This window comes from Pseudorca crassidens, chromosome 11, assembly GCF_039906515.1.
Source record: "Pseudorca crassidens isolate mPseCra1 chromosome 11, mPseCra1.hap1, whole genome shotgun sequence".
NCBI classification, from domain to species: Eukaryota; Metazoa; Chordata; class Mammalia; order Artiodactyla; family Delphinidae; genus Pseudorca; species Pseudorca crassidens.
The window spans coordinates 3,261,549-3,276,862 of NC_090306.1; the positions used below are offsets into that span (position 1 = coordinate 3,261,549).

Genomic DNA, 15,314 nt, shown 5'->3' on the forward strand with positions numbered 1-15,314 from the left:
CAAGAGGGTTCCCTTTTCTCCACACCCTCTCCAGCATTTGTTGTTTATAGATTATTCATTTATTTATTTTTTGGTCTCATTGGGTCTTCATTGCTGCACACGGGCTTTCTCTAGTTGCGGCGAGCGGGGGCTACTCTTCCTTGCAGTGCACGGGTTTCTCGTAGTGGTGGCTTCTCTTGTTGTGGAGCATGGGTTCTAGGCATGCGGGCCTCAGTAGTTGTGGCTCGCGGGCTCTAGAGCTCAGGCTCAGTAGTTGTGGCAAGTCCCCAGTATATGGTTTTAAAGAGAAAAAAAAAAATCCCCACATGCATGGGGGTCTGTGCTCTGCCTTTTTCTTATCCTTTGGGTATTTCAGTCTCCTCAGGTCCTCTGTGGACTATGTGTGGCATTAAGGATGGCATGTCCACCTGCAGTCAGTGTGGGCAGCATCTAGAAACCTGTGCTCTCCCTAAGGTAGAATTAATTGGTTCCAAATAGCCCCAAGGACTAGATACATGGAAAAGATGAGATTGACATGGTTGTATAAGGATTTTCTCTTTACATGCTTTTTTTTCATGTTTTTTTTAACAGTGCCTTTGAGGATGAGACCATGAAGCTTCGGCAGCTGAAACTGGATAATCAGGTGAGCAGAGTCTCCTCTCTTGAAAGGCGAGGACAGCTATACTGACCATGAAGCTGATGGTCTGGACTTCGGGCTCTGGCCAGACCCACATGCCTTGAGGACATCAGCATTAACACTGGCCTTGGATTTACAATCACTGAAGCTCCCTTGGCAGCTGTCATAAGAATTAGGAAAACGTTAGTGTTGTATTTCTGTGTAGTTAATTTGATCCTGCTGCCTTAAACACCTCTCTGCACTGTAATTTCATGTAGCTACAAGACCTTTTCCTTATCTTAAAGTGCAAATCTGAAAATGGTACTGTGCTGCTTAAAAGCCTCTGTTGTCTACAGAATACTTTTCTTCACAGCACTGGTCCCACTTTTCACTTACGCATTATTATTATCTTTTTTTTGCACTGATTTGACTTATGTTCATTTCCTCCATTAGACTAAGCTCCATGAGAACAGGAACTGAGTCTGTTAATGATGACCATTGTATCAGAAGTTCCTGGCCTAGGGCTGGGCCCATAGTAATCCTTCATTAAATGTTTGAATGAAGGAAGGAATAAATAAACAGTTTTGTACTGTTACATGATGTGATCATAATGATTAGTCAGTTTAAAACCTACACCCAACATATATTACTTCCATATGAATGTTTTCTAATTCAGGAAATTCCGTAGGTCCAGGCTGTGATGCAGGATCCTTAACAGTCAGTGTCTAGAGTGGTGGGTGACTAAAAATACCTCCAAAGTTTTGTCTTGCTTTTTTATGTTGCTGTTGGACCTCGTAACAGGACTTGGAGTGTAGTAAATTACTTTAAAGGTGGAATCACTACAAACTAGTTATGAGGTCTCCACGGGGACGCGCCTGGGACCATCTGGCCTCCAGGGCCCCTCCCAAGCCCTTGGTGTCCATGGTGCCTCTGTGGGGCCTGTCACCAAGTCCACCGCCTCTCAGGCCACCACCTGGGAGGCCTTCTCATGTGCGCCTGGAACGGAGCGTGGCCCAGTGGTCTTCAGGGACCCTCCGCTTCAAGGTGATGGCAGTCGCCTTGGTGGTCAGCACCACTCACCCTGCTCTGCCCACTGCCCTCCTCCCTGGCTGGGCTCGGCCTCCCGGGCCTGGATCATGGCCTCAGCCTCACCGCCTCTGGACGAGGCTCGGTGGTGGTGCGCGCTGTTCGCCCTGCCCACCTCCAGGTGTCCTGGCCCAGGGAGCCCGGCAGTAGCAGCTTCACGGACAGGCAGGCTCTCTCACAACCACTGCTGGCATCCTTTAAGGAGACCGGGGCACATTTTAAGCAAATCTGGCGTTGCACAGCAGGGTAGGAAGCGGCCACAAACGTCTCAGCAGTTGCAGGAGGCTGCCTGCATCTCCCTGCGCAGGGCGTGTGGCCTCTAAGCAGAGGAGCCAGCTCGGGTTGTGCACCTGATTGCGTAAAACTGCTGCCGAGCCTGTGAAACAAACAATTCTTCCTAGTACTGAGAAAACAGATAAACACAGGAAGGAAATGAATCTGGGATTGTGAGGGAGATCCTGATTAGATAGAGATTTATCAGCCGGGGGGGGGGGGGGCGCCCCGGCGCTCTGGCGCCCCTGCCCAAGAGCAGAATAATTTCGATGAGCCCTTTATCTTTTACATTCCATTGCATGGCAGACTGTATTTAGGGAGACACACCACAGATTTTAGATTTTTGTTTAGATCTTTGATTTATTTTTATAAGGCTCAGGGGTACATCCCTTACTAACGTGAAATGAAATCTATGGTCATCTACCAAGTAATGAAATAAGACGTAAGATTTAAATTTTGTGTAGTTTTTGAGTTTTGTGTATAGGTAAATTTTCTGGATTTTTAAAAAGACGGCCCAGCTATTTTGTAATTTTTATTCTTTTCAGTGAGAATGCTGCATGTGGTGTGGTATGTGTGTGGTGTTTTGGGATTTGGGGATTTTGTGAGCCTTTCTGTAGTACAAACATTTTTAAGTTATGGTTTTACATAGTTAATAAAAGCATATGAAGGACTTTCCTGGCAATCCAGTGGTTAGGACTCAGTGCTTCCACTGCAGGGGGCACAGGTTCTACCCCTGGTCGGGGAACTAGGATCCCGCCTGCCGCATGGCCAAAAAAATAAAAAAAATAATAAAATAAGAAGAATTCAAATAATACAAAAAAGGTATTTGGTGAAAAGTCTTTCTCCCTCTACTTGGCTAGTTCTTTACCAGAGATAGTCAGTGAATATAAAGACGTAAAATTTTATGGGAATTTTTAAAGATTCAAAGCGATCTCTTTGGACCTGATGTATACATTTTGTTGCTAAATAGTGTATGAGAATCCTATGAGAGCCCTGAAATGCTGCCGTGAACAGAAGAGCAGGGGGTCAGGGACTTCACCGTCAGACAGCCTATAGCAGGAAAGGCAGCGCCACATACTGAATACAGCGCTGGGCCCGGAAGCAGACTTTGGTTCCCGTTCTAGCTGTGCCTTTAATTAGCGGTGTGATTTTAAGGAAGGTCCTCAAACTCTGTGAACCCCAGTTATTTCGTGTGTGGAGCGAGGTCAGACTGGGTAAAATAACAGGTTGTTGGGGAGGATCTTAGAGTGTGGGAGTTAGGGCTGGGGTGGATGGCGGTGCCTTGAGGAGGGCTCGGTAGCTCTCACTGTGGCCTCCAGGCTGGCAGCCTCTTGGTGGGAGGCTCACAGTCCAGGGCATGCCAGTCCCCACCCCCCACCCCCCCACCTCTGAGGGGTACGGAGCATTCCCATCCGTGACAGTGAGTGTCAGTGGAGTTGGGAGGGGCTGGGGACCCTCCCTCTCCCCACCCCGCCTGCGGTGTGGGAATTCTGCTGTGGGAATGTCCCTGTGGTTGAGAGTTACTGGTCTGAGCTTGAGAAGTAGTTTGCTGAGAGCAACCAGAGTTAATCAGTCTCGTGAGGATTGGTTCATACTAACCAGTATCATAAGCAGTGAATCTAAGTCGGGATTAATTTATTAATTGCTAGTGAACCATATACCAGAATCATCAGGTCATCGGTTTCCCATTAGAAGAGTCTGGTGAGTTCGAAATCAGAGCAAGTGGAGTTTGTAAAATGAGCTTTATTGTAAATATCATTGTGTGGTGGTGTAATTAATTCACCTCTACTAAAGGGATGTACCTGCCCAGAATGAGATACATGATATCTGGCCAGGACACTCCCTGCCTTGGATCATTCGTACTAGAGACTCAGGGTGAATCCTGTTCTTCAGTTCTACTTACCTTATTTCCACAGAGACCACTTCCCTTCTCTCAGTGTATTCTTTTATCATCCACTACAGTGTTATTGATTTGATTAAATTCACTTCCTTCATATCTATGCTGTTTTTCTGATAGTTCATCTTAGAATTGAATGTTTAAAAACCCTAGACTTTCAGATAATTTACACATGGCTGTTTTTGTCCTATACAGATTTTTGAACAGATTTATTGAAATGTAATTCACATATTATTAATGCTCAGTTACAGTGTACAAATGATTTTTAAATCTTGTGTAAGTGGAACCATACAATATACAGTCTTTTGTGCCTGGCTTCTTTGGCTTAGCAAAGGGCTCACCCATGTTGTAGCATGTATCAGGAATTCATTCCTTTTTACTATTGAATACATTCTGTTTTGTGGACAGACCATGTTTCTCCATTCATCAGTTGATGGACATTTGGGATGTTTCCACATTACAAATTATGCTTCTCTGAGCATCTGTGTACAAGTTTTTGTGTGGAAGTGTTTTCATTTCTCTTGGGTGATCTACCCAAGTATAGGTATACCAAGATATACGTAATATGCCTTGGGTAACAGGAGTGGCTTTGCAGGTCATATGGTAACTCTGTGTTGAACATTTCAAGGGACCGCCAGACTGTTTTCCACAGTCACTGACCATTTTACACTCCCACCAGCAGTGTATAAGGCTTCCAGTTTCCCCACTTTCCTGCCAGTACTTATTATTGTCTGTCTTTGATTAGAGCCATTTCAGTGAGTCTGAGGTAGAGTCTCATTATAGTCTTGATCTGCGTTTCCCTAATGACTAGTGATGTTGAGCACTTTTAGTGGCCATCTGTATGTTCTCTTTGGAGAAATGTCCATCCAGATCCTTTGCCCGTTTTTAAACTGGGTTACTTTCTTTTTGGTTTTGAGTTGTAAGAGTTCTTTATATAGTGTAGATCCAAGTTCTTTATCAGAAATATTATTTGTAAACATTTTCTCCAATTCTGAGGGTTGTCTTTTTACTTTTTTGATGGTATCATCTTCAGCCCAAAAGTTTTATCTATTTTTTCTTTTGTCACTTGCACTTGGAGTGTCATCTAAGAAACCATTGCCTAAACGAGGTTACAAAGACTTGCTCCTGTGTTGTTTTCTAAGAGTTTTACACTTGCCATGATCTGTTTTGAGTTAATCTTTTTATATGGTATGAGGCAGGGTCCAAAATCACTCTTTTGCACGTGGATATCCAGTTGTCCCACCACTATTTATTCCCACTGAGTATATTTTCTTTTATTTTTACTACTGTCACTAGATACTCATATTTTCGGGCTATGTGACACCTTAGCTACCTCCAGAGTGTAAAGAGTTTCAGATTGGTTCAGGGATGTTACTCAGACAGGAATGCACATTAGGTGGAGAATGTTTATGCCATCTGGCAGTCAGTGGATCAGAGTGTAGCACAGTCCCTTTGGGCTGGGTCCCCATCTATGGATAGTACCCTTCGAAGGGAGGCAGCCATCAGTGCGTCAAATCGGTCCTTGAAGAAGTCTGATTCAGGGACTCCTGGCGGTCCGGGGGTTAGGACTCGGCTCTTCCACTGCAGGGGCCCGGGTTCCACCCCTGGTCAGGGAACTAGGATACCCAGAGCCGTTTGGTGTGGCCAAAAAAAAAGTCAAATTTTGGGCTTCCCTGGTGGCGCACTGGTTGGGAGTCTGCCTGCCGATGCGGGGGACGCAGGTTCGTGCCCCGGTCCAGGAGGATCCCACATGCCGCGGAGCGGCTGGACCCGTGAGCCATGGCCGCTGAGCCTGCGCGTCCGGGGCCTGTGCTCCGCAACAGGAAAAAAAAAAAGTCCAATTTTAAACTTTTAGTTTCATCCTCCCATGATCTCTGTTTGTGTGCCAGGAAGGTTGATTATTTTTAGCCAAACCGATAGACCTCTGGCAACCATTGTGATCTTGGTGGTTGTACCTGCGGTTACGCAGTCCATTCCAAGAATGTCATAAAGTAACCAACCATTATCTCTGGGAGTCCTTAGAAAATTGAGAATCAGTGGAGTCTCAAGCTATCATTAATTTGAGGCTTGCATGGGATTTATTATTTTATTGGATAGAGAGTCCTTCGATGGAACCCCCCCCCCCGAAGATAATCTCCTTTATTTCCTCATTTATTTTGGTATTACCATTCAATATTTTGCTTCAGGGAATGATAGTAGGACCTACCACCAGATTCTGGAGAAGATGGATTCTTTGAGTTATTGCTCAGTTTCCAGGGAGCTGGGAAATTTAAAGGTTTAGTTTATGTGATACTTAAAAGTCCTGAAGTCAACATTTTTCATTGTATTTAGGCATCAAACAGTCACCTTTGGCTCTTTTTCTGACTGCCCTGACCTTCCCCTTACAAAGGTAGGGAGTCCTTTGTTTACATAGCCTCATCTAAAGCACTCTTAGCTTTTCAGGGAGGGTAAAGCATAAATAAGTTGACACCATTACATTGAAACTCCACCACATCTCTCCTCCTCCGTCCGAGTTATGTGAGGCTGATTAGAATGCTAAGTGAGGTGGCAGCTTTGACCAAGATGGCAGTTGGCCCTTTTGTGGGGTTTTTTCTTATTTACAAACTTGGACAATAGGAGGGTGTGTTCAGTGCAGTAATATAGCAGCTGTGTCCCTGAGGTTCACAGTTTGAATCTAGAGTTGTTTTTTCTTAAGTTGTTGATCTGAATGGGTGTGACTAGCGTTGACTTGGATAGAGAAGGGCTTCACCAGACACCGTAATAGGATCACTGTGGCCACAGATCTAGTCTACCCTTTGCAGGTCTCAGAACCTGGTTTTGTCAGTGAGCCCAGATGTAACATCTAGCTCTTTGGTTCCCCTTTTCTAGACCACAGGCAGCATAGTCCTCTGGAACAGATGCACACCAGTCAAACTTACAGCACTCAGTCATGAAGCCAGATGCCAGTTTACTCATTTACAGTGAGGACTCTGTACTCGTGCAGTGTGTATTCATTGCTACTGTTTATGATGCTCTGTTCTTGGGAAGAACAAGAAGTTAGACTGAAAGTGAGAAGGCTGATTGGTAAGCAAGGAGTCAGAGGAAAGAGAAGGAGATAGTCCTGAGGGCTCACTCAACAAGACCATGAAGAAGCCTTGGATAGTTTCCTGTCCTCAGAGAGAGGGAGCTTTCCCAGTAGATAGGGTGCGCTTGTCTGCCAGAGTCGGTATCTCTCTTTCTCGGACACGATGGACATATTCTGTCAGATTCTTGCTCTTTGGCCGCTTTTTTCTAGACCACAAGCAGAATGCTCCTTTTCTGTACAACAGTTTTTTCTTTACATATCTTAATAAAGTGGATTCGCTGTAGCTCGTGTTCTTGTTTCACAGTTATTTTATTTCACTTTTTTGGCCGTAGCACGCGGCATACAGGATCTTAGTTTCTGGACCAGGGATCAAACCTGTGCCCCTGCAGTGGGAGAGCGGAGTGTTAACCACTGGACCGCCAGGGAAGTCCCAGTTGTTTCACAGTTATGAGACTATTTGAGACTAAATAGCTGTGGCCACATGGATAATATGCGACAGTTTCTCATGTCTTTATACTTCATGTTTACCATCTCTTTGAGGCAGTTAGTTTACTTCTTATCCATTATACAGACTTCTTAGTTGCTAGAAGAATCTTATCAGCAAGTTCCAGGGGGAGAACCTCGTTATAACCTCCTGTGTTTAGTGTTCCTGGGACATTAAGGTCCACCTGTGCGTATTAATTTATGGATCTCAAAATAACCTCAAAAACCCGAATTATTCTTTCCCAACTTGCTCTAAGCTCTCTTTTCATTCTTGACAGTATAGTCCCTTTGGCATATTATTTTAGCATCCCTAGTCTTTTTCCTTATGCACAAGGTTGGGTAAAAAAGAATAGGTATATTTCTTCTGTCTTCTGAATTTATCTGCAAGCTTTCATCAGGCCAGTTTTGGAAAAAAATGGTTCCTTTCCTACTAATAGTCTCACCCCTTAGATTAACTCTTCTTCCTAGTGGCACTTTTTAAAAGCAGTATCAATGAAAAAAGTAAACAGTTGGCTTTTTGCCTGAGAAACAGTAAAGTAGGTTATATATCTTTGCTTTTAAATCATGGCTTAATTTTTTAGCTTGGGGCTTGACACTCTCCTGTTCTGAGACGTCCCAGATCCATAGTTAATTTCTATGTATTATAAGCTCTTATTTGCCAAGGCTTAAAAATAATATATATGCTGGTACCTTCCTTTTCATCTCATTGGATTTTTTTCTGATAGTCTCTCATGCTTTTTTCCTGACTTCCTGCTACCCTACTCTTCTTTCTTGCTTTTATCCATAGAGTTGATTGTTTTTTAATTGGAATTTTCCAACTGCCATTTTTTTCCCATCTTATCCTTGGCGCTAATTTTTTGGATTATTAATTTTGTAAAAATGAGCAAGAAAGCAAAACTTACTGCTTTTTAGCTGATTAAAACATGAAAATAGGGCTTCCCTGGTGGCGCAGTGGTTGAGAGTCTGCCTGCCGATGCAGGGGACGTGGGTTCGTGCCTCGGTCCAGGAAGATCCCACATGCCGCGGAGCGGCTGGGCCCGTGAGCCATGGCCACCGCTGAGCCTGCGCATCCGGAGCCTGTGCTCCGCAACGGGAGAGGCCACAGCAGTGAGAGGCCCGCGTACCGCAAAAAAAACAAAAACAAAAACATGAAAATAGTTTGGGGTTTAGAGGATAATAAGTTTTTTTTAATTTTTAATTTTATATTGGAGTATAGTCAATTAATAATGTTGTGTTAGTTTAAGGTGTACAGCAAAATGATTAAGTTATACATATACATGTGTCTATTCTTTTTCAAATTCTTTTCCCATTTAGGTTATAACAGAATATTGAGCAGAGTTCCCTGTGCTATACAGTAGGTCCTTGTTGGTTATCTATTTTAAATATGAGTAGTGTGTATATGTCAATCCCAAACTCCCATTCTATCCTTCCCCCCAACCCCAGTCCTTCCCCTTTGGTAACCACAAGTTCATTCTCTGTGAGTCTATTTCTGTTTTGTAAATAAGTTCATTTGTATCATTGTTTTTTAGATTCCACATACAAGCTATATCATATGATGCTTGTCTTGCTCTGACTTCACTTAGTATGATAATCTCTAGGTCCATCCATGTTGCTGTAAATGGCATTATTTCATTCTTTTTTATGGCTGAGTAATATTCCACTGTATATATGTACCACATCTTCTTTACCCATTCATCTGTCGATGGACATTTAGGTTGCTTCCATGTCTTAGCTATTGTAAACAGCGCTGCAATGAACATTGAGGTGCATGTATTCTTTCGAGCCACGTTTTTCTCCAAATATATGCCCAGGAGTGGGATTGCAGGATCATATGGTAGTTCTATTTTTAATTTTTTAAGGAACCTCCATACTGTTCTCCATAGTGGCTGCACCAATTTACATTCCCATCAACGGTGCAGGAGGGTCCCCTTTTCTCCACACCCGGTGGATAACAAGTTTTTTTTGTTTTTGATAACAAGTTTTATCTTTTTCTTCCAGTTACAAAAGTAAGAAAATTTAGAAAACTAGGAAAAGGAAAAATAATCATCCATATTCTACCACCCAGAGAAATCACCATTCCTTCATCTTTTCTCCTATTCATATGTGTTCATATATTTTAAACTTGATTGTGCTTTGATCATAATATGTTAATTACTATATCTTTTTAATATACTTAGATCATGGTCTCAGCTTTGCTAGAAATACATTTGTATAATTTTAGATCTTTTATAGGTGTTTAGTAAGTATTTATTAAATGAAGTGAATGAATCCTTACCTCTCTCTGTGTCTCAATTTTCCCATTTCTTAAGTGGGAAAATTTAATTTACAAGAGGTTTTGTAAGGATCCATGAAAGACTGTATGTGTTGAAGTAGCTAGATCTCATCATCACCCTCCTGGCTGTACTATCACAATTTTCCCCAGAGAGCGCTGCTGGAGAAGAAGCAGAGAAAGAAGCGCCTGGAGCCACTCATGGTGCAGCCGAACCCAGAAGCCCGGCCACGTCGGTCAAAGCCGAGGGGAAGCGAGGAGCGCGCTCCGCTGGTGGAGCCTCAGGCCCCGCGCAGCGGCGTCATCCTGCACGGTGTGTACTCAGGCAGCATCTCTGCCTGCTGCTGCGTGGTTTTCACAAACCTGGGGGAGGCAGGAGGACTCTCAGGTGGACCAAAGGGACAATATTAGCATCGTTACCAGGTACCTTCGTTTATCTTTATAATCCCATTCAGGGCCTTTGAGTTGGAATAAAAGCAGTGGTCTGATCAGTGGAGGATACCTTAAAGTTCACAGCCGTCCTGGAACTGTTGTTTTAGATGCAAAATGAAAGTGTCCGGAACTGCCCACTTGAGGAGCTTCCAGGCTCGACTGTTGCCTCCTGGCAGAGTTAACCATGAAGCCAGGAGCAGGTAGAGAGCATGCATTCTTCCAGTAGCCGGACTCAGAGGGACATCTGAGTCAGCGACGGGGTAAAGGAGGAACCAGGTTAAACAACTCTAAAACTAGCCCCCTCGGCTCCTGGTTTGGACGAGATCTGGATGGACTTCGGAGGACCTACTTGGCTTTCAGTCTCATTCTTAAGTTTCTAAAGCACAGCATCAGGTACATTTACTTTAGTGGCAGTCAGGGCGTGTTGATAAAATGACCACCAGATCGTAGAATGGATTCCGCTGTTAACAGATGTCCTCGTGGATGTTAAAGAAGGAGTGAAACGGTTTGGCGCTTCTTAGATCACATACACCAAAACCATCCGGCCAAATAGTGGACAACGCTTTCTTCTTTCTTCTTTCTGTTGGGCCCCTAGGCATTGATGGTCCCGCTGCCTTCCTGAAGCCAGATGCTCAGGACGTGGAGACCAGACCTCACGTCCTCTCAGTAGGATCTCCTGCCGCGGAGGAGGATGCTGAAGGAGGTACTGATGGAGATGGCACCTGGGACCCTGCTTCCAAGCCAGATCTCCAGGAGATTCTCCAGAAACATGGTGAGCATTGCTGACAGTTTTCAGGCAGTGAGTTAGTTACATAAAACAGGGAATTCTCTGGCGGTCCAGTGGTTAGGACTCTGCGCTTTCACTGCCAAGGGCCCAGGTTTGATCCCTGGTCGGGGAGCTAAGATCCCACAAGCTGCACGATGCAGCCAAAATACATATATAAATATATGTGTGTGTGTGTGTGTGTGTGTGTGTGTAATGTCAGCAGCATTAGCTACTATTACGGCTATTTCCTTCCTTTTGACATTTTATTTTTGTCATCCCCACCCTGTTCCTTTGAGTTGCCCCTCAGCACCCTACCCTGCCTCTGTTTCACGGTTTATATTCCTCTAGTGATAAGGGAGAGATAAATAGCCAGCTTAGTGGAAACACAGATTGGATCAGAATATCCTTAAACTAATAATACTTTTTCCATGAGAGCCTGCTTTCTGCCAGTTGGAGTTATTCTCATAAATATTCCTGTACGTTTCAGAGGTCCTCTGTAGTCTTCTCCTTCCTAGAAAACTAATTTTATAGCGAGAAGGAATTAAGCATCCCCTTTTCAGATGAGAAGACTGACGGCCAGTAATGCCTGGATGTTTGCTGGGAACCTGCTTTGTCATAGGCATTGCTGGGTACTGGGATATGTGAGTCAGGAGGTTCTACCACAGACTGGCAGGATAGATGCACATTCAAATGGATTCGTATATTCATTCATTTAGAAAACACGATTGAGGATACGCTATATATCAGGCCTTGTTCTAGGCACTTAGGATACAATTGTGAACGAGGTTCCTGCCCTCATGGAGCAATTATTCTGATTGAGGCTTCGTGCACCTAAATTGAGGCTTCATGGACCTAAATAGCCAAGGGAGTGTGGAGAGGGGTGCCCAACCAGAGTTGATCCAGAGGTGACATCTAAGCCAGAGTGTGATGCGGGAAGACGAGCTGGCAGCTCAGAAGGGCTGGAGTGCGGAGCGCGAGGTGACAGGTGGGAAGGGGCCTGGAGAGACGTGGGCTGGAGGGGTGGGCGGGCTCCGATTACATTGGGTGTTACAGGCCGAGCTAGGGTGTGGACTTCCTGTGAAGAGTAACAGGAACCTATGTGGGATTTTAAGGTGGAATGATAGCAGATTTGGGCTGTAGAAAAATTAATCTGCACTATGAAGAATGAATTGGAGTGGGCAAGTCTGGAAGCAGGAAGGCTAATGAGATAGTTTGGCTGATGGCCTGATCTCGAGCTGTATTTTGGTGTATAGAGTAGAAAGCAGGAGAAATACAACTCCACTGCGGGGCAGTGAGAGGGACAAGAACCACATGGAAGGAGGTGGCGACTAAGCTGAGGCGTGAGGGGTGCGTGTGCTCCTGTGCACAGCTGTCAGCCCAGGAGTGGCTGGAGACTGACACTGTGAATGTCTTTTGCTTGTCAGGCACTTGACATACCTTATCTCAGTGTTTGTGACAGTACTGTGAGGGGTTACACGTGTCAGCCTCTCCTTTTCACATGTAAGAAAATTGGCTCTCAGAAAGGCTAAGTAATTCGTTCTAGATCACACCGCTAGTTGGTTAGGTGGCAAACTTGGGCAGAAGAAATGACGTTAGCAGAGGCATCAGGTGTATAGAGCATGATGTATTTGCGGAAACTGGGGCAGGGTGTGGCGTGCTTTAGAGCTCAGCTCTGGGGCCAGCCAGCGTGGTTTGGAGTCTCAGCTCTGCCACCTCTGGCTGGTAAAGGGGAAAGCAGCACAGCTTTTCTCTGCCTCAGTTTCCCTGTCTGTAACATGAATGTGGCCGTGGTAATTCTGTTACTTTCCTATCGTTATTATAACAAGAGACAGTGAAAGATGTGGAGGAGCCAGAGCAAGGAGAACTCTCAGTTTAACCAAAAGCTAGATTACTTACCCCAGGTCATCGAGCTGAATAGCGGCAGACCTAGATTTTCTGAGTCTTAGTCTAGCTCTTGATCCCTTAATGTAAATACCAAGCTGTCCCTTGTACTCTGCCCTGTTAAATGACCGCTGTGTTCTTTCTCAGAATTGGCCTTTCAGGACCAGATGGGTTAATGCCTTTTTGAGTCTGAACAAGTTGCATCTGGACCATAGAAGCCATGAAGTGCTCTCTTGACTAAGACTTAAGAAGTGTCAGTTTGGAAGATAACGTTCCTCAAGTGGGGATCCAGTTTGCTTGTCTTACAAGTTTGGGAGAAATCCTTGATCTCCATCTTAAAACATGTATTCACATGAACTGAGTTCTTGGTACAAATATGGCATTTGAAAGCATAGTACTAACATTGTAAATCACCTATACTTCAATTTAAAAAAAAAAAGAAGAAAACGTAGGACTGAGTATCCATATGAGAGTGAGATCCCTAGAGTTTTATGCGTTTTGCTACCCGTCCCCAAAAGTTAACGTTTTAGGAAAGAAAAAAGAAAGAAAGAAATATCCTTCACAAACCAAAGAATTTTTAAAATAATAGCTTTATTGAGATATAATTCACACACCGTACAATTCACCCATGTAAAGTGAACAATTGATTGGTTCGTTAGTATATTCACAGAGGTCTGCAGCCATCAGCACAATCAATTTTAGAATGTTGTCTGACGCCAGAGAAACTTCATACCTGTTAGCAGTCACTTCCCATTTCCCTCCAACTCCCCATCCCTGGGCAGCCGCCAGTCTACTTTCTGTCTGCAGATTTGCCTATTCTGGTGTTTCGTATAAACAGAATCAGTCATACACTGTGTGGCCCTTTATGCCTGGCTTTCACTTAGCGTCATGTTTTCAGAGTTCATCCACGTTGTAGCCTGTGTCAGTGCTTCGTTCTTTTCTGTCGTTGGATCATAGTCCCTTGTATGGATAAGCCACGTTTTGTTCCTCCCTTTATCAGTTGATGGGCATTTGGGTTGTTCCCACTCTGGCTATTATGAATAATGCTGCTATAAATAGTTACGCATAAGTTTTTGTATGGACATATGTTTTCACTTGAGATTAATTTTTTAACTAGCCTTAGTCTTATCCTTGGGTGTCCTTGGGAAAAACTTGATACCATTTATTTTGTGAACTATGTAAAACAGACCATCATTGTCCCTCCTCTGAGGTGGATGAATGTGGGCAGCACTGCTTGTTGTTCAGTCTCCTTCATGTGTGACTTGGGGGCTCTTCCAGCTATTGTATGAGGGGTGGCTTTACCTTGTAGACCTCAGAGAACAGCGAGGTGGGCCTCGCCCATAGCTCTGCCCCTTTCTCCTGGGCAGAAGTGCTTCTCCTGGAGCATCATCCTCGCACGTGTAAATCTGAGTGTCGTGCTTCTTTTATAACACACAGCACACTTTGTGTCCCATAAACAAGCAAGAGACAAAACAAAAAATAAGACTTGCCAGTCCCTCCTCCTCAAACTCATATAAATGTGAGGATAAAATGAAAAATAGTTTTTAATCAGATAGTTTGAAGTTTTCTTTAAAAGGTCCAAGGTGGTAGTACTTCAAACATTCCCAACTCAGGGGCTTCCCTGGTGGCGCAGTGGTTGAGAGTCCGCCTGCCGATGCAGGGGACACGGGTTCGTGCCCCGGTCCGGGAAGATCCCACGTGCCGCGGAGTGGCTGGGCCCGTGAGCCATGGCCGCTGAGCCTGTGCGTCCGGAGCCTGTGCTCCGCAACGGGAGAGGCCACAACAGTGAGAGGCCCGCATACCGCAAAACAACAACAACAACAACATTCCCAACTCAAATTAGTTCACAAGACTAACCATGAAAAAGATGTAGGAAAACAAAGAAGTAACTGATAGAGACATCTATTGCGGGAAAGTGTGTGTAGCGTTTACCATTTTAACCGTTCGTAAGTGCACAGCTCAGTGGCATTAGGTACATTCACGTTGTTGTGCAGCCATCACCACCGTCATCTCCAGAACCTTCTCATCTTCCCAGACTGAGACTCTGTCCCCATCAAACACCAACTCCTCGTCCCCCGCCCCACCCCCAGCTCCTGGCAACCTCTGTTATACTTTCTGTCTCCATGAATTTGACTATTCTAGGCCTCATAGAAGTAGAATCATAAGGTATTTGTCCTTTCTGTGTCTAGCTTATTTCACTTAGCATAATGTCTTTAAGATTCATTCATGTTGTAGCCTGTGTCAGAATTGCATTCCTTTTTAAGGCTGAATAACATTCTATTTATGTATATACAACAGTTTGTTTATTCATCAGTTGGTGGGTATTTGGGTTGTTTCCACCTTTTGAAAACTGTGAATAATGCTGCTGTGAACATTGGTTGTTCAAGTATCTGTCTGAGCCTCTGCTTTCAGTTCTTTTGGGTGTACACCCAGAAATGGAATTCCTGGATTATATGGTAATTCTGTATATATATTTTTAGGAACCACTATGTTGTTTTCTACAGTGGCTGCATAATTTTGCATTTGCCACCAGCAGTTTCTCCACATCCTCACCAACACTTACTTTCT

The 15,314-nt window shown here is 44.3% G+C and overlaps 1 protein-coding gene across 5 annotated transcripts in view; it reads left to right on the forward strand.

Moving 5' to 3' along the window:
- The window catches only part of TULP3 (TUB like protein 3), a 51,344-nt gene that overhangs the window by 26,379 nt on the left and 9,651 nt on the right, over positions 1–15,314 (forward strand). For all 5 annotated transcript variants that reach the window (XM_067756136.1, XM_067756132.1, XM_067756133.1 and 2 more), the window contains 3 exons: positions 571–622; positions 9,821–9,980; positions 10,695–10,871. In XM_067756136.1, the coding sequence (XP_067612237.1) occupies positions 590–622; positions 9,821–9,980; positions 10,695–10,871 (370 nt within the window). In that variant the 5' untranslated portion in view covers positions 571–589. The remainder of the gene's footprint in view (positions 1–570; positions 623–9,820; positions 9,981–10,694; positions 10,872–15,314) is intronic.